Below are 19246 nucleotides of genomic sequence, written 5' to 3' on the forward strand. Positions count from 1 at the left end.
GAAGAAGAAGAAAATGAGAATGAGAGAAGGGATGTTAGACCAGGGTTTAAGAACCAGAAAAAGAAAATAAGGGGCAAAAGCGGTAAGGACTAGCGCGTGAAGAGCAGGAATAGCATCCACGTACAGATCTCTGATCAGAACCCGATCTGACCAAAGCAAAGCATCACTAATCAGTATGAGAGGCACCTATGAGTCCCCACCGTTCTGTTTGCTAAAAATATGACAACCAATCTAACTTTTCTGATGGTTGTCAGTAAGAAAGCTCTTCCGCAGCTGTACTGCATGACAATTAGTTGTAGGTCTTTAATATCGAGTCACTGAATTAATTAACCTTTTCCCACTAAATCTAGAGATTCCAAGAAAGGCGACTATTTGATTCAAATACATAACTTAGGAATTTAACAGTTCCTTGAACTCCCTAGGCAAACAAGCAAGCAGCCTTTCACATACACGAACGGGAGAGAATTGGGCAGGCAACCTTTTGGGAGGGTACAGCACCTTCCACGGTAACTTCGTCAGGCTTAATGGCCACAGCGTACGTGACGGCTGAACCCTGTTCATACCAACTGGCAAGCTCTCAGCAGCAAGCTCTCCTAATCTTTTCCATAAAAATACTTATACAACAATACAAATTATACATAAATAGTAAGTTGTATATAAAATAATTCACAGTTTGAAAACGCGTTATGATTTTAAATCAAAAAAGCAAAGGTAGGAATTTATCAATGTTATTATGGAAGATAAATACTTCGAGTAAAACTGTAAATTACGTGGATTTTAATGTAACAAAAAGCAGAATTTGAGTGCAATGGTAATGTTACGCAAACATGCACACAAACATGTAATCCAATGATGTTTGCATTCTACACCTATTTCACTGATTATAAAGAAAAAAACATGAGTAAAGACATAGTCAATCTACATGAGACTGAAATAATGTTACAGAATGGAGGAAGCAACATGGATTAAAGCATATGAACTCATCAATTTGTTTCTGAATTTTTGGTATGGGTTAGGCTTTGGCTTCTTTTTATTGCCTCATTTTTTGAATACTCAGGTGGCAGCAGCTGCCAAGAACCATTCTTAGGTGAAGTATTATACATTTTCTCTTTGGATGCAGAATTTGTGATTGTTTCCTGCACCTCAGGACTGATGGGCTGCCGCAGTCTCTCTGACTGCGTTTGATAAACATCTGGAAATACCAGCTAGCACTGAAAGCAGCCAATAACTTACTAAATGTTGTTTCCCATAGGAATGCTGTTATACTTGGGCAGTTCCACAGCTCGCTTGCTTTGCTGGTTCCCCTCCCATCAGGTAAAAAGGAAAATGAAACAGGGAGTACCTTCTTCTGACACCAAAGAGACTGGAATGCCTCCACTATGTGATCAGACAGGGCATCCATATGTCTAAAAGCTGACACTTTGGTCTTAAGCCAGCACAGTTACACACCCTCAGAGCCACCTCTTCACTCTAAAGCACTTGTGTAAGTGATAATTATGGGAATGTGGCACTTGGCATTAAACTCTGACTCCTACACCCACGCTCTGCCCACTAAAACCCATCTCACCAGGAGAATCCCCAAAGGACCAGGCAACCACCAGCTAAAAGCTGGGGGTGGGGTGGGGTGGGGGGAAGTGCACTATTTCTTTGTTTTTATAATTTAAAGAATCAATTACATGTCTGATTATGGATTCACTTCAAATACTACTCCATTCCAAGATAAGGAAACGAACTGGGATTTGCATGTCTCTGACAGCTCGCTGTCTCTGTGAATTGATGCCGTGCGGGAGAGGCAGGATAAACAGCGCACAGCCAGTGACACAGTGGGAGCAGCAGCCAGCACGGCATGCGGTTCTGCGGCTCGTTAGGATAATTAACTCTACAGATTTTAACGCACACCTCAGCTTTAGCGAAATAGCTGCTGGCAGACTTCACAGCTGAGTGATGATATTTGAGATCATGAGAAATGCAGTGCCCGGCTCAAACACGGGGTCATGCCCCCTTTGCTAGCGACAGGGTCTGCTCCTGGGCACCCGCTTGTGCTTCCTGAGAGCCCAACCTCAGAATCCCAGCCCTTCCCTGCCTCCAGGCTTTGAAGGACAAACAATGACAGATTTTGGCCACTTTCTGGCCTGAAATTTTGAAAGGCTTTTCTTTGTCCACCCTGCCTTACCTGGAAGCGTTTCGGACAGCTGTGCTGTGACTGCTGCCCACCTCCCCCCCCCCCCCCCCCCTAGTTGGCTCTCCCTTTATCTGCCTGTTGCGGGGGTATGCAGGACTGGAATTCTGTCCACTTCATCATGTCTCTCACACAGGTTTGAAACCATTACATCCACTTGTGAAAGCTTTTTGCCTTTTTTTTTTTCTTAAAAAAAAAACTTTTCATGAAGACCACAGAAGCTATTAGAGCTGAGCAAATAACCCATTGTGAGTAATTTATCCAATTTGTCCTGTTTCAGCTTCATTTAAAATTTTTCTAGAGGTTTTGTTACAGTCCGTGGTTTGAGCAATTAAATGAAAGAGGTCAGGAATGATCACGGGAATTCAGGACATACTCTTAGATCATTTTTGACTCAGTGTGCACAGTCATCAATTTTATCCTCTAGGCAATGATGAAAGTACGCATTTTAAGTGCAAATCATCATAACCGAATACTTGTGTTCAGTGTTAAAAAATGTGTATTTCAGCAGTATGTTCTAATATTGGCCTAAAATTACAAAAAAATAGTAACACCTGTAAACAGAAGGTCACAGGGCATTTACAGAAAAAAATCATAGGGTGAACTTACAAAGCAGATAAGATTTTGAATTATTGATGTTGAAAAGAAGATATAAATGAGTTTTCTCAGCTCTGATACCTACACTGCAGCATTAAGGATCAGTCGATTTTGGTCTTCACTGCCCTGAACAGTGTGCCGCAACTGACACGTGTTCTCTGATACTGCAGCAAAATCTTAGGTATTAAGCACTATTAGCTACACAAACAAGTACACGGTAGACTCGAACAGCACAGTACTCTTTATTCCTCACCTGACAGGCAAGGTCCTGTCTCCTTTCCTCCTGTCCATCTCTCTCTGGGGAACTGGATACCAGCGAAAGTTCAGTTTCCAGTTGAACCCTCCATAAGTCATATCAGATCCAGCCATGTATTCAAATGTGTCATCGCTGATCACATCAATGATCGGGCAGACAACGGTCTTCCTGTAAGGATAAAATAGGCTATTTTTAAATAGAACACTATTGTCGTGTCAGTGTGCTGAATATTGCACTTAGTTTGAGGCTTCTCTACGTAAAACCCCATTTACATTTCCCCTTCTCTGCTGCCCGCAGCTTTTTGGAGACTCTGACCCCTTGCTGTGCTCCCAAGAGCTAAAAGCCACCGACACCCACCCCTGCTGGGCTCCCACCCCTCCAACAACCGCCCCCGCAAAGGCGGCAGCAGCACGACCTACGCTGCGTTGGGCAGGTTTGCTCCTTGCATCTGTGCAGTTTCCCTCTACACCTCCCAAGATGGGCAGCAGCAGGACAAACAGGGTTATTTTTGCTTGTGGCTGCTGGGCTTGAGCAGGGCGGGTTTTACCGTGTGCGTCTCATGGAGCACCTGCAGCGCGGTTCATAAATGGGACCGTGCACTGTGTGCAGCCGGGCTGCTCGTCCATCGAGCAGAGCGAGGGCCTTGGTGGGGCAGGGGAAAAAAAGGGAGGGGAGGGGGCAAAAGGAGGGGGGGAAAAGACGGGGTGGGGGGGGGAGGGAAAGACGGGCGAGAGGGGGCCAAGACAGGGGGAGGGGGCAATAGAAGGGGGAAGTGGTAAAAAAAGTAAAGGAAGAAAGTAGAGAAAAGAGGAAAGAAGAGAAGAAAGAAAATAGGAGAATATAGGAAAAAACAGGCCAAAAAAGGGGGAAAAAAAGAAAAGAAAATAAAAGAGTGCAAATTTCAGAGATATTGGAGGTGTCACTGCTAAGACGTTGTGCCTGGTGACAAGAAGGGGTGAAGACTGCCATCGGGTGGGGACACCCAGGCCTCGTGAAAGTGAATGGCGCAAGTTGCCATCCTGGCATTATTGGTCTTCCGTCAGTAACAGAGTCCTGCTGTAGGAATCAAAAGCTTATCGCATATCTATTTAGAAATTAAGATTTCTCCAGTCTCTACTGATTAGATCCTAGACACAAATACTGGCGAACACCTTCCCACTAGGTTTCAAACCCCCTCGATCTCCTTTTCTGACCAATGACCTTGTTCCCATTCCAGCTTTCCATGCGCACGGTGCAGCGCTGCACTCACCTGTCCTCCTTGATCCTGGCCAGCAGCGGCTCCAGCCAGCCCAGGGTGCACTCGCAGTGCGCATCCAGGAACGTTATCACCTGCCCTCGGGAGGCTGCTGCCCCGCGGAGCCGCGCGCGGATCAGTCCCGACCTCTGCTCCATCCGGATGATCTTGATGGAGACTTCCAGGTTTTTCACGTAGTTCTCCAACGAGGCCTTCAAAAACTCTGCCAAAGATAATTGGGGGAGGGGAAAAAAAAAAAATAGAAGAGAAACCTTATTTTTAGCTGGGTTCGGCAACTGCCAAGGACTCCAAATATAACCGCAGAGTTGATGCGTCACGCTCGGCCCTCCCAGGGGCATACCACATACACTGCCCTGACACCGGGAACCACCCTGACACATCCTGGGTTTTTCTGAAGACTGAGGTGAGGTACCGAGGCACACGCTGGCACCCTGCGCCCCGCAGCCACGTGGCAAAGAGCGCACACAGCGGCTAGAGCGTCCCGTGAAAATGCCACAGAAATTTTACAAAAGTCACAATCGGTTTTGCTCGAGATAAGCCAGCAATCAAGAGTGAGTGCAAAATGATTACGCTGCTGCTAATTTGTCAACAGTGAAATACAAATATGACTACTTTTGATGAAGGTCAGCATTTGAGCTCTTCAGGAACCCAAAACTTTGCTTTTTGGATAAACAGTAGTTACTTGGGATAAAGTCTTCCTCCACATCCTGGCCCAGAGGAACACGAACCCTACTTGTCCTCTGAAGCAGGGAAATCCAGGACAGTAATTAGAGTTCAGTTAATGCTACATGGGGCAGAACTAAAGGATGGCTCAGCCTGCATCCTCTGTCTGCTGGACCGTTGCAGCTGCACGGTGCATTTGCCATTATACGCATTTGGCTACTTGAGGAAAATTTATCATTCCATTGAGTACGTTTGCGGAATGAAATGCGATTCCTTTTCCAGGTAATATCAGTCTCACAGGCAGACAGTTTTGTTGCTAAACCCTGGGGTGGGAGGAAGAAAAAAAGAAGGAAAACAAAAAAAAAAAAAAAAAAAAAAAAAAAAACGAGGGAGAAAAAAGAAATAAAAAAGGGAAAAAAGGTGGACAGGAAGGGGGGGGAAGCGGGAAAGAGTGGTAAAAAGTGGGGGGAAAGCGGGGGAAAAAGGAAAGGAGGGGAAGGTGGGGTGGAAGGGAGCAAGGCAAGGGAGAGAGAGAAGAAAGGTGGGGGGAAAGCAGGGAGAAGGCGAAAGAAAAAAGCCAGACCCAAAATAAATGACCCACACAGATGAGCAATACGAGGAAACCGGCTCAGTTTGGATATTCAGGAAAATCTGAAACACAGAGCAGAGAGGGGTTGAGGGACAGCAGGAGGCAGACAGAGAGAGATGTGAAAAAGGTCTGTCTTTTACAGTCATATGCCACGATAAAGCACAGTGTAAACAGTGCTGCTGGTGTGTGGGTAGAGCACCCCAGCCATGAGTTACTGCCCAATAACCCACCCCCGCGGGTTATCAAGTTTTTGATTTAACCAGGTTATTATGCCAAATAACAGCCTGGCCAGCAGCACAGGCACAGCTCTCCTGCCAGCTCCTCACACGCCACGCTACACCACCACTGGGAACGCGATTCCTCTCTCCCAAAACCTACCTCTCTCGCTGGCGTCATCCACCAGGATGATTTCAGAAATCAGGCGGTGCGGCGAGCGGTTGATAACGCTGTACACGGTCCGAAGCAGGGTGCTCCAGGCTTCGTTGTGAAACACAATCACTACACTTGTGTTGGGGAGCTCATCGGGGTAGACCTTTGTCTTGCACCTGCCAAAAAATACAGAAATACAGCAAAAAAAGGGAGGTTAATCTTTACAAAAATCCCTAAAGATCTCTACTGATGGGACAGCCTGGAAAAGGGGCTTCAAGCCCTGTTGAGCATATGTTCCAAAGTGGTCACCGATCTCTTCAAGCTCCCAAGCCAGAAGGCAGAGGGAACTTCAAATTCTGTTTTCTTGCTAAGAAAGCACAGCAGAGTATCCAAAGGAACGTGCACCGCTGCATTCACAGCTCCCTCAGGCTCCCAGTCCCCTCGCTCCCACTTGGTGTGCCAAGAAATTGGCATCCAGCAGGCTCAGCATCATTGTGTCCTGACACAGCTGCACACAGGACACGGGGCAATTAATACGAGGTGTATCAAGTGGTTACAGTTAGGTCAAGGGACTCTCATTGTCACAAATTCTAAATTCTACAGTTTGAAGTACACAGCCCTCCAAGACCTTCCCATCTTTGGTGGCTTCTCAAAAAGAAGAAAAAAAAAATCACTATTTTCTAGACCATTCTATATAGCCACTCAATGAGAGAATGAGAGGTCAGTAATTTCACCTGTTTTGGAAAATGTGGAAATTAAGGCAAAGTGAGCAACAGATAGCAACTCTTGCTGATTTTGCAGAAGCAAATTGAAGCTATTTGCTTATTACAAGAGACAACCCAAAATTCTGCATGTTTGTTCCACATCTTGGACACATTTCAAAAATACAAACACACCTACATCAGCCTGCCCAGCACAGGTCAAGTCATCACTTAAACATACCTAATGTTGGATTCTTAACCACTGCGACTGAAAATAATTTGCACTTTTCTTTTTTTTTTTTCTTTTTCTATTTTGCTACTGTATGGTTCTCTGGCCCTGAGATTCCTACTGTAACCCTGGTTCAGGAAAGCCCTTTCAGAAGGGACAGGGAGCATGTACATACTGTACAGCAGCAGCACACACACACTATGAATTAAACTGCACGTAAAGTGGGAAGAAATTAGGTATAGCTTTTTAGTTCATCTTCTCTGGAATACCACAAATTTGAAGCTTCCCCCCACAAAAAAATTCTAAATTAGTAAGTTACTCATTAGCATTTACATACCCTACGCTCTGACTGTGACCCAGGCTCAGCATATCAGTTTTCTCTGTGTTATTTGAAAAATCAACCAGTCCCAATGAAGGAGTTGCTCAGGAGTAGCCTCCCCATCACAGAAACTGCTCTAATCAAGGGCCAAGAGAATGAATGAATGAGGTCCCTGAAGAAAAGTCAGCCTGTCCATATAGTTTCTTTCTGAAACATAACCAACCGTAACAAAGCTCTTTTTAACCTTTTCTTATGCCTCACTGACACTTTAAAAAAAAAAAAAAAAAAGATAAAACAACATCGTGAGCACAGCTTTCAAAGCAGAAGGTGGGAACAGAATACAGAAGAATACAACGTATCACTGATTGCTATGGTACAGATAAAAGGTTCATATGTGTGTGTGTGTATACATATATATGTCATTGGTCAGTAGATCTTGACAACAGAAAGCTGTCATATATCCATATGTGTGTATATATATATATATATGTACGCACACACACAACAGTCTTAAATTCATGTTGATGATGACCACCAAAGTTTGCTGGTAGCCATCCCACCGTCACCATTTCTGCAATCTAATTAACGATACAACCATCCATCAATTATGATTTAGATTCAGAGTTCAGACAAATAAAAGTCCTTCATTAATTATCATCCATGATGACACCTGGTGCTTACCCAGAGGTGTCTAAAGGAGTGTGAGCCCAGCAGGACACTGTATCCAAAGAAGGACATTCTGAATTTATTTGTTTCCGAGGCACAGTAGAAGTTTTCCTCACACATGTAATTGCCCTTGGAAGGTGTCTCGTGTCAACCCTGGCAGCTCACAGTCAGGTCTCAAAGACTGAAAAGCAGAAAGGCTGCAGCACAAAGCTCAGTATGTTTATGTTGAGAGTCGTTTTCCAGAGCTTAACATCATTCTTAGCTGGAATAAATGCTGTTTGTTCCATATTTCACAACAGTCGTTTAAATTTCATTTAAAATAGATACAATCTTGGAAACTGGAAAAGAACTACTACATCAGATTACATTTAAAAGTATTCAGAAACATACATCGGTAGTGAAAGGAGACAAGAAGATGGTTCCTTGTCTGCAGCTGAACGCTAATTTTGTAGTGCAAACAGAACATTAAGGTACAGAATTTTTATCATCATGTAGTATTTGCCAGGATCTTCAGTATTTTAACTATCCTTTTTATTACTCTCCAAGGTACCTTATGGCACCCAGGGAAGCTAAGGGCTAGATGAGTGGAGCACACTCATGAAGAGGTCATGTATCCTATGCTTTGCAGCAGACAGACCAATCTAAATTGTCATAAATCAGGTCATAAAGATCCATGAATGGCATCCTGTGGTGCATCAAACAGCACAACCAGCCAGACAAAAGAGGGGACTGCCTCGCCGTACCCAGCAATGGGGCAGCTCCACCATGAGTGCTGTGCGTGGTGCTGGTGCCCACCCTTTGGGAAGGATGTGAAGGTCCTTGGCGGCTCCCAGAGGAGGGCAACCACACTAGCGGAGGGCTGGGAACCATGTCCTCTGAGGGCAGCTGAGAACTTTGGGCTGGTCTAGTTTGCAGAGAACAGAGGCTGAGGGGTGACCTCACTGCTCTCTCCAGCTTCCTGAGGGTGGGATGTGAAGAGGGAAATGCTGAGCTCTTCTCCCTGGGATCCAGGGATAGGATGCATGGGAATGGCTCAAAGCTGCTCCAGCAGAGGTTTAAACTGGACTTTTGGAAGCATTTCTTTAGCGAGAGGGTGGCCAAACACTGGGACCAGCTTCCTAGAGAGGTGGTCGATACCCCAAGCCTGTCAGGGTTTAAGAGGCATCTGAATGATGCCCTGAACAACATGCTGGAGCTTGGTCAGGCAGTTGACTAGATGGTCACTGTAGGTCGCTTCCAACCAAAATAGCATATTCTATTCTATTAAGGACCAGGTTTTTAAAATGCTCTGGAGCTGGCAAACTCTGCACAGACAAGAAGTCACTAGAGCTTGTTAATTGATGAATCTGTGTGTAACACCCGATTCCTGCACTGGTCATTGGGATGACCTGAGTCTGGAACCATCACTCCCACGGTGAAAACACTTACTCCTTGAATTAAACAAAAACATCCTTAGCTCATTGACACAACTCTCACACACCTAACACCAGAGAGCTGCCACTTCACTTCCCACTGATGAGGCACAGCACTCCACTTACACACTTACAGCTGCGTTGCTGTCCCAGATCCTCTTCACAGCACTTCCCAGCAAACGGCAATGGCACTGCTCCACCAGTGACCTGCCATGGCCAGCCCTGTAGCTATAGATGACATAAGGAGGCAGGCAGGGGACAGAGAGACTGAAATACCAGGTGGCATGAGGCTGGGACGACTCTGGGTGGGAAGGTTATACTCTCACCAACATGCCTCTGCTCTCTGCTGGAAGTGAGACATTGATTAGTTTTCACTAAGCTCACTCAAAACAATTTTCCTAAGTATTTGATTCACTTTAAAAGTTAAACAACAAAGATCGGTGATAATATAACCATACAGTGGGTGTATAATCACTGTTCTTCCTCTTAAAGTAATTCCCACTGCCATTTACAAGATGTGCAAGGGAAAACAATCACAATCCATACGGGTGTGACTGATTTGCACCCCCTTCCCACCTCGTTCCTGCCTGCGTGTGGCCACACTCCCGACACGATGCTCATCACACCTCTTCGTGGGCTGATTCACCTCACGAAGATGTCCCCAAGCCCACCTCCTGGCCAGGCTGGTTTTTTTTGGATGGTCAGTAGATGAATGTGGCGCAGCGATGCCAGGGAGATGCTGGAGATGGGGCAAGACCAGCAGCAGAAGGGGACGGCAGGGAGAGACCTGGTGCACCAACACCTCCCTGTTCTGGCCACAACGAGCTGCCGTGTCCAACGGCCCTGCTTTCCCTCAACGACTGCAGCAACACATGGCGCAGCTTTAGGTCAGCTCTCACATCCCCACCATGTCCACGAGAGCCCTCCCAGGGACTGTCTCTGGGCTGGGTACCTTGGTGGAGCGCATCCCGTGAGAGGGGCAGTCTGGAGGGATGTGGAATCTGCAGTGTCCCATGTCCCTCCCCAGGGAAGGCTCAGCCTCCACCAGTGTCCACTCTGCCCCTGGAGCACACCTCTAGGGGGGGTTCAGCCCCAGATACCCACCTAACCCTCTGCTCCCTTTAGAGCGCACAAAAGAGAAAAGCCTTTTGCGTCCCTTTTACTGCAATGACGACAGTGACTCATGCTGCTTGTTTTCTAATTTGAAAATCCACCATGCGCTGAAGAAATGATAAGTAAGTAATCTGCTACTCACGCAATCAAACACGAGGGCTCCCTCTCCGCCACCCCTGCACTATTTACAATGCGTCCTGATTGTTCACACACACTGACACTGGAAATACTTTCCCAGAAACACTGGGTCTTCTCATGCAGTCATCAGATGCTACTTTATGAATACACATTAAGTAAATACAGCTGCTTAAATATGAGAAAAACACATTTTCTGAGATCAGTAACATGGAAACAGAGTGAGATTCTACCTATTTACTATCCTTCCCATTGGCTGTGTGAAAATTATGTGAGCGTGGAGGGTTACCCCGTGATTTTATGCCTTCCAGAACCGTGCTGAAGCTCTCAGGGAAGCAACTCAAGGCGAAAGATCATTCATGAAAGCAAAGTATTTGGAGGGAAAAAATGAGACTATTGCTATTATATACAATTTATTATGTAGTATTTTTTTATATGATGCATTTGGGAACATATAGAACTGTGTTAAATACTTTTTGTTTATAAGACTTGAGGGATTTTCATGATTATTTAGTCATTACCTTTTATTGCTTTGCTATAGTGAAAATACCCATAAAGAAAAGGCTGGTAACACACATCACCGGTATGATGCCTCCAGGTAACCAAATTTACTGCACCCTCCAGTTACGTCAGGGCACTGGAAACCAGTCCGTTGCAGGACTGGTACTTTTGCTGCAGAGCAGTCACTGACGTGCATGCAAAGTTAGGGTAAAGGGAACACAAAACAGCCTGGGGAATTGAGCAAAACGGAGGAGCTGTTGGTCAGGATACTGAGAGGGGATCCCAAATTCCAGGCACAGACAGACTGAGAAACCAGTAACAGTGCACGCTGCAGTCTTCTGTGATGGAGGTGATGGAAGTGAAGGACAAGAGGTGGGAAGGGAAAGGGTGAATGCACCATCTCCCAGTGCCAAATTAATACTCTTGACTTGCTGCATGCTGCACCTCTGTCTCTGCTTTTAGTGCATATTTATGTTCTGATTAATATTGTTTGTGCAACAGTGGCAGCGTATTTATTCACCTATCTAATATATATAGGTTATATATATTTATATAAGCAGGTATGTACAGTTTTATTTATCTACACGTACACAAAAACCTACATATATGAACATATGAAACCTTAATTTATCTCTGTGGGTTCGCAAGGTCTGTCTCCTCACAGAAGGGTATTTACTGCTTATGATGAACAGTATTCTTGAATATACCAGTTCCACACTAGACTGCACTGGAATCATGATTTCCAGCATTGTAAAGCATCTATGATTGCGCAACACCATTAATATGTGCAGTAAGCAGATAACATCTGAAAGTAACATAAGCAACCTCCTCACTACTTCTTTGCCTTGCTGACATGTAATTTCTCTTTTTGCACTTGTTTTGCGTCTTAGTTCCTGTCTCTTTCCCCACTGAATTCTTGCATTTTAAAATCAGTCCAGTTTAAATACCTGCTATGCCGTATCACAACCTGCTGCTGTATCTCTCTCCAGCTAATATGATAGTCCTGAATGCTATCTCCTACCTCATTCATTCTCAGCTTTGAGCTGAATGCCACACCGGGAGGTGATTTGGGAAAGCTGCTGGACACCACAGAAGTTTTTCCATCAGCTCCAAAGGCAGTGCTACTGGGGAGTGGGGCAGGCACCTACTTCTTCCTATTTGCAGCTCACTGCAGCAATGATCTCAGTGCATCCCATTTCCGGGGCACCGATGACGAACACCAGCTAATGCAACCACAAACCACCCCTTGTCCAGCAGGACAAGCAGCTATCCCTCTTACCCGCACCCTGCCTCCACCACCATCGGTAGACAAGGTACAAGGGCAGAGCTGAAAAACTGACAGCGGCGTCAAGACACGAGAAACTCACCCCTAATTTCATAGTAATGCACATAAAGACCCATACCAAAGAGTGATGAATGTATCACCATGCAGAAAGAGCCTCTGCAAAACTGCCTCTTAAAAATGATCGCGCTGCATTTAAGCAAACTGCCAAAACATCAGAAGTCACAGAGTGAATTAAATCAATAAATTCATCTTTTCATAGGTGCGGTTACCATCCAGTGAACTTTATGCCTTGCAGTTGTTTTACCATCTTAATTTAGCGTCACGTCCACACACGTTATTTTTGAAGCATGACCAAGAATAATTTCACATAAAATGGAAGACACCACCTTAAAACAGCTTATCATGCTTACAAAAACAACTCCGTGTATTTAAATGTGTTCTTATGTGGAATAACATCTTACATGCCAATTCTTAGGAAAACGTTTATCAGTTCACAAATGAGCTGAGGGAAACTCAAGTACCTATAGGACAACTTCAGTGCTGATGTGTTTAACGCAGGGTGCTCGGTGGCCAGGGGCTGAGGCTGAGGAGGGCAGCAGCGAAGGCAGGCAGGTGCAGGAGCACCTGTGCCAACAGAGGGAATCGAAGGCACCCTCAAGTGGAACGGGGAAGTGGTAGATGTTGGACAACCTTAACCATGCCTTGACGCCTCTGAATTCAGGGATTTCATTTTGAAAGCTGTCCCAGTAACAAAGCACTCCAGCTCAGCTATACAATACTGTCAAATGCCTTCCAAAAGTTCATGATTGTATATTGATCAGTGCAATAGAAGTGTTCTCTGAAAAGCAAGCGGAGGGATGACCTGACAGGACTGACAGTTCTCACAGACAGAGACTGGACAAGGGTAGACCCCGCCACACCATCGGTAATTGCCTGCCACCATCCTTCAGCCGCCTTCTCTCCCCAGCCCCTTCCCAATGAAAACAGATGGCAAGATGCACCCTGAAAAAGATTATGATACTGCTTACCGTGGTAAGGCTACTACTAGGTTATTTTGGTGTTTAAATCTCACAGCTGGCAGCTGGTGTGGCTTGGCTGCTTTGTCAAGGTACATTTTCTGTAGGATACACTACAGAAATCAAGCAAATGCTTTATCAGGGGGTTGGACTGGGTTATCTCCAGAGGTCCCTTCCAACCCGCACCATTCCGTGATCCTCTGATATTGCTCCCATCACAATGAAGCATTTAAAAACCCTAGACTGCCCATTCAAGAGAAGCACCTTTCCCTCCCTACAGGCTCCGCAGCATTCCACAGCAGCGCTGGTTTTGCTGTATGAAGAACCAGAGGTCAAGGCTCTAAGGAGAAGCCGTGCCCGGGACCTTGCAGTGCCCTGCCCCTGTGTCACCACGTGCCCTCCTGGCCTCAGGAAGCACTTCAGCAGCCTGATAGCTCCTGATCCACAGTACGCCCTCAAGAAATGCTCAGTAACATCCTGAGACGTCCCCATCAGCACTGATCACTAATGCTGGCATCTTGGCCATCTACCCCTGTGTTCACTCACAGCATTTCTCCAACATCACCCCGTAGCTTTGTGGCGCACAACCTGAAATTGAGGCACACCTCTTGTTATGAAATGCAGAAAGCCTGAAATCTTGCCATTTCTCATCATCCCCCATGCCAGCACCCCCCGAGAGCACGTCAACATGCACCATCTCCATGCTCAGGTGAACACAGGGGTAGATGCATAGTGAAGCTGGCAGCCAGTTATATTTATCTCCCTCTAGACCTGGAACACGCCACCGCTGCGTTGATACCTCACAAGATGCCAAATCTTATCAGTGTGTATTGATTACGTGCCAGGGTGCTAATAGCACATAAGGAATGCTTTTTGTGCTCCGCTGTACCTGGCTTTCAGGAGCGCACTCATGGGTTGTGATTCCTGTGGGACAGTGTTGGTATCCACAGAAATACTCCAAGTATTTCCACCTTCCTCTAATCTTGAACAGGATTTTAAAAAACATAAGGAAAGGTGCACTTAAATTAAAAGAATATATAAAATAAAATTCTGGCAAAACAACAGCTTCTTTGATGTCCGGCAGTACCAGCAGACCGTTTCTGGTCTCCCTCCACAAAGAACGGCAACCAAAACCCCCAGCTCTCCTTGCTAAAGTGGTTTTGAAGCAGCAAGTACGTGATGGGAAGCCAAATGCAGCACTGGCATGACTCCAGCCACCAGAGCTGCTAAAACACCCTACAGCCCTCTCCAGAGCCAGGCCTCTGGCCAGCACCTTTACGGAAAACTTCAGGCAGCGAATGCTCCCCTACCACAAACCTTCCTGTCAAAACTGTTAATTGCACCATGTGCAGATCACCAATGCTCCTTTTTGGTGTTTGGTTTTGCTTTCTGAAAATCACAAGTTGGACTGTAAGTTAACTACCCCAGTAAGCAATAATTTATTTCTAGGGTGATAACTCTCCTACTATGAGAATCCTATCACCTTAAATAGTCTCCGATCCACTTTAAACAAAACCTGCCAGCTACTCAAGGAAATAGAAAGTGTGAAAATGAAATATATGGTTATCTCCAGAGGTCCCCTCCAACCCGCACCATTCTGTGATCCTCTGATATTGCTCCCATCACAATGAAGCATTTAAAAAACCTAGATTGCCCATTCAAGAGAAGCACCTTTCCCTCCCTACAGGCTCCGCAGCATCCCAGAAGACAACACTGTCCAAGGGTTCAAATTCCCTGCCAAAATGGCATTAATTTAAGCTTTATCTGTTGTGTCTCCTCTTGCCCACAGATACAGGTGACGCACGAGGCCGTGCGAGCCCCACCAAGCGCCAGCACTCCCGACCCAGAGGGTAACACGCCACCCTGTAACCCATCCTGCTGCAGCGTTTCAACACGCACAGCTGTAACCCTGCTTCAATGAACTTACTTCAAGTGCACCAGTTCGTATTTTAGACTGGAATTTATGCAATTGAAAGGTAAATAGAAAACAATTGAATAGGAACTTATTTCACTTAGAGGAAAGTAGAACTGTCCTGGAACTGTCGCTACGTTGTCTTACCAAATTTTATCGTATTGAAGCACTCCAAAGCTAACCAACTTTTATATCCAGCAGATGATGAATGTGAAAATATTTTACAAGGATTTTTCTCTGTTGTTTCATTAGAGTATCAGTAGGTTTGCCACTTCTGGAAGCAAAGACCCTTCATTCACACCTTCAGCTACCACTGTTCATAAAGCTTTGGGTATAGCCTTGGATATCACCTCTTCCTTGGGGTTTTTCAGCTCCAAGCTCCATTTTAATATTTTCGAAGTTACTTTTACATCTGACGAAGAACACAGTAATACAGCACAGTATTGCCAATCATTGGAAGAGGCTTCCCAGGGAGGTGGTGGAGTCCCCATCCCTGGAGGGATTTAAAAGAAGCACAGATGAGGTGCTGAGGGACACGGGTTAGTGGTGGCCTTGGCAGCGCTGGGCTAACGGTTGGACTTGATCTTAAGTGTCCTTTCTAACCTTCATCAAAGAATCACAGAACAGTTTGGGTTGGAAGGGACCTTAAAGCCCACCCAGTTCCCATTCCTGCCCCGGGCAGGGACCCCCCCCAGCCCAGGCTGCTCCCAGCCCCATCCAGCCTGGCCTGGAGCACTGCCAGGGATGGGGCACCCACAGCTGCTCTGGGCAGCCTGGCCCACCGCCTCGCCGCCCTCACGGGGAGAGGTTCTTCCTGATATCTGACCTGCATCTGCCCTCTTTCCACTTAAAACAATGCAGTGTAGAGGTGACCATTTCTTTTTCAGAGGACTATACTAGAGGCCACTTTGGACTTTCTCTACCCTTTCCAACAAAAATCAAAGACCTATAATGGAAATTACAGATCAGATCAGGCTTTCTTGGATGGTTTTTGATCATTTCCAGTGCCATTTTTTGTTATATGCTTGCTGAATCTTCTTTGAAGCTCATCAAGCCCACCTCAAACTTCCCCTTCATATTTTTCAAAATATTTTAGTAAGTATTAACTTTGAATCCTCAAATCTCTTATTCATATCTGCAATAAATGATTAAGAAACAAAAAAATCATTTTCACACGCTTCTGCTTTCACACAGCTCTGGACCCCCCAGCTAAGGGGTGAAATTCTGCACCACATGAAGGTGAGGTGGTGGCATGCTTTCATGCTGCAAGCTTAGCTCTTCATTCAGCATTTGCCTGTAGTCAGAAGGTACATCTCCATGCTGTGCTCGGCAAAGCAGGTAAATGATGTGCTGGATTCAGAGGTTCCTCCCAAAACTGAACTGCTGGCAAGAAACCAACTGCAATAAATCAGCCAAAGGCTTGGTGACCCTATAGTCCTCTGTGAGCACCCAGCCAAATCCCTGCTCCTGTGCTGTCCTCCCCCCATGCTGTCCTCCCCACACATCCACGCACCGCCAGAAAGCTCATTTCATAAATCCACAAGGATTAGTACTGCACTATACAGCTGTCAGTCAGTACACTTCTGGAAGTCTCCAAATACCATTTTCAAAATTCAGAGTGCCTTTTCCAGTCTGTACACACCACCACATAAATTTCTGAGAAATTATATTTCTTTTTATTTTGTTCTTACTTAAAATAATAATGCATACATTTTTAAAGGAGTTTATGGGATAAGGTAGGAAGTAGCCGATTTCTCTGAATGAATGCACATAACCAAGCTGGAAGACAGCTTCCATCAGGGAGGAGATAAAACAGGAGCATGAATTACCCACACAGGCTTATTTCCTGGCATTCTTACAACTATTTCTGGCTACTCCTTTACAACAAAGTGAATTTTCTCTGCATGCCACAAGAGGTTTCAAAACACAAGACCATCCTCTTAGTAGAGAGACACATGCCCCAAAAGAGAAGTTGCCCAGTGTTTCATCCACCGCAGCCAGATACATCAGCACAGATGCCTACCTGGGTGGTGGCCAGCGCTACTGCAGGGCCAGGACTGCCTCAGGCTGGTGCTTTTAACTGGTCCTTATTTCTGCCTGGAGTTAAGAGGAGATGCCTTGCAATGCCAAAGCCATCCGCATACCTGTTAACAGAAGCTGAACCACGGATCTTTATTGCTTTGACTATTTAGTGCTCAGAAATGAACTTATACTGATGATCTGCTTGTAGAAGCATCATCTAACAGGCTGCATGGCTGAGAAGGCATTTGCTTGTCTCACTGCCTATCCTCTTAAAAAAAAAAAAAAAAAGTGTAGCCCCGGCCCCTCGCCCGTAAGGTCTCTGTGTGCCCCGACAAGGTCCCCTCCCCGCCTCCCCCTGCCCCGGCTGGGCAGCCCCTGCTCCCGCACGCCACCTGCTCTAGCCCCGCCGCACCTTCGTTTAATCATTAAGGATCTTCTTTTAGTAAAGAAGCTATGATTAGTTTTTCATGCTGCTGAATACAATTTTGCAGGCTCTTCTCACTCGTCAGTCATATCCAAAGGCTCATTCCCACATTCCCCTTCCAGGCACGTACAGAAGCTGAACTTTGTTCCTCGCAACAACTGGTTGGGCCAAGAGCAGCACTCACGGTAACCATCCGTTTCTGAGCCTTGACTTGCCAGGCAAAGGGACAGCTTTACACGAAGGAAGCAATTTCATGCTTGAAGAGCCTTGCACTATTAAGTCAGAAAATTGAGTTACAGCTGCTTCGCAGGGTGGACCCTGCAGCCAGCGAGGGTCAGGATCAGCCCTGAGGTACATGGGGGGACTGTCCTGGGACGAGCTGCTGACAGAAAAGCAGAACTGAAATGAGATCAACCTACCTGAAATCCTTCTGTTTAAATACTACATACTTTCCTAAATCGCATACCACACAAGGACTAAACACCTACCAGTTCAACCTAGCACTGTTACATTATTTAGGGTATTTATGGGAAAACTAGGAACATGCTTATCCTTGCAATGTGGATAACTCTGACATACTTTAAAAATACGAAATAGCCACATATTTTAAAAACTAAACAAGCCATGCAAATCAAAATCTTCAATTAAGTACCCTCCATCCCCATTCTCAAAGGTCTGGGGGTAAAGCTGCTTGTCAGCTGTCCTGATTATCTGGGAGAAGCTACGATGGGAAGGAGGTGAGGTCCCATCAGCACTGGCTTCCAAGGCAGCCTGCAAATTCTTTACTAGAAAAAAAAAATAAAAATTAAACAATACCTGCCAAATAACACTGAAGTTATCCATTCTCTTATACAAACAGCTTAAGCATTTACTACTATTCCAAGTCACTTGAAGCCATAAATAAAGGAAGTAAAAATACCTTGGTTAGATCAATTTTTCTACAAATAAAATAATTCTTTATGCTTAGAGTAGAGCGATATTTTGGGGGCCTCTCTAGTAAAGCCATTATCCCAGGCTGACTGCAGTGCTGCCAGGAACTGAAAGCAGTTTTCAACTATTTTAACACAAAGTAAGCAGCTGAATTCTTCTGGTTTACAATCAAATCTCCTCATGTTAAATGCCTTCCTCTAAAGCAGACTACGGACCACATGGAGCAGCGTGTCAACAAGAAGCAGGTTTATCTTTCTGGAAATCAAACCCTTTGCAAGTTCTCTGAACAAAGGACACCTTCAAAGATCCATGTGTACCATTGTCTACGAAAAAATGCCGCTTAGTGTAAGGAACTAACTAAGTCCACAGCCAAAACCGCTTCTGCAGCCTCCAGATGTAACCCCTTCTCCCTAGACACATTTCTGCTCCTTTGGTACATACACCTCCAGATGTAGAGAAATTTAATCTGTTTTCAGATTAACAAGAATAAGCCAATTCCATTCAAATGACTCGTACAGATTGACCTCTACTGAGCATTCGCATTTTCTTCTCTTCTTACACATGGGTGCTTCGCTGATGGTGTTTGAATCAAAAATCTTCCTTTTGTACCTGTGTCTGTTCTGTCACATACAACTGTCCTCACGTGGCACGCGTATATATATATAGATAATAT

General features: G+C 45.4%; 1 protein-coding gene across 6 annotated transcripts in view; it reads right to left on the reverse strand.

Moving 5' to 3' along the window:
* Positions 1-19246, reverse strand: part of GALNT13 (polypeptide N-acetylgalactosaminyltransferase 13) — a 158158-nt gene that overhangs the window by 68729 nt on the left and 70183 nt on the right. For all 6 annotated transcript variants that reach the window (XR_005829422.1, XR_005829425.1, XR_005829423.1 and 3 more), the window contains exons 5-7: positions 5918-6084; positions 4282-4489; positions 3030-3200 (exon numbers count right to left, since the gene is read on the reverse strand). Coding sequence is in view for 2 of the 6 variants with exons in the window: in XM_040604590.1 (XP_040460524.1) it covers positions 3030-3200; positions 4282-4489; positions 5918-6084 (546 nt within the window). In the remaining 4 variants the exon portion in view is untranslated. The remainder of the gene's footprint in view (positions 1-3029; positions 3201-4281; positions 4490-5917; positions 6085-19246) is intronic.

The sequence above is a fragment of the Falco naumanni genome, chromosome 8 (genome assembly GCF_017639655.2).
Source record: "Falco naumanni isolate bFalNau1 chromosome 8, bFalNau1.pat, whole genome shotgun sequence".
NCBI classification, from domain to species: Eukaryota; Metazoa; Chordata; class Aves; order Falconiformes; family Falconidae; genus Falco; species Falco naumanni.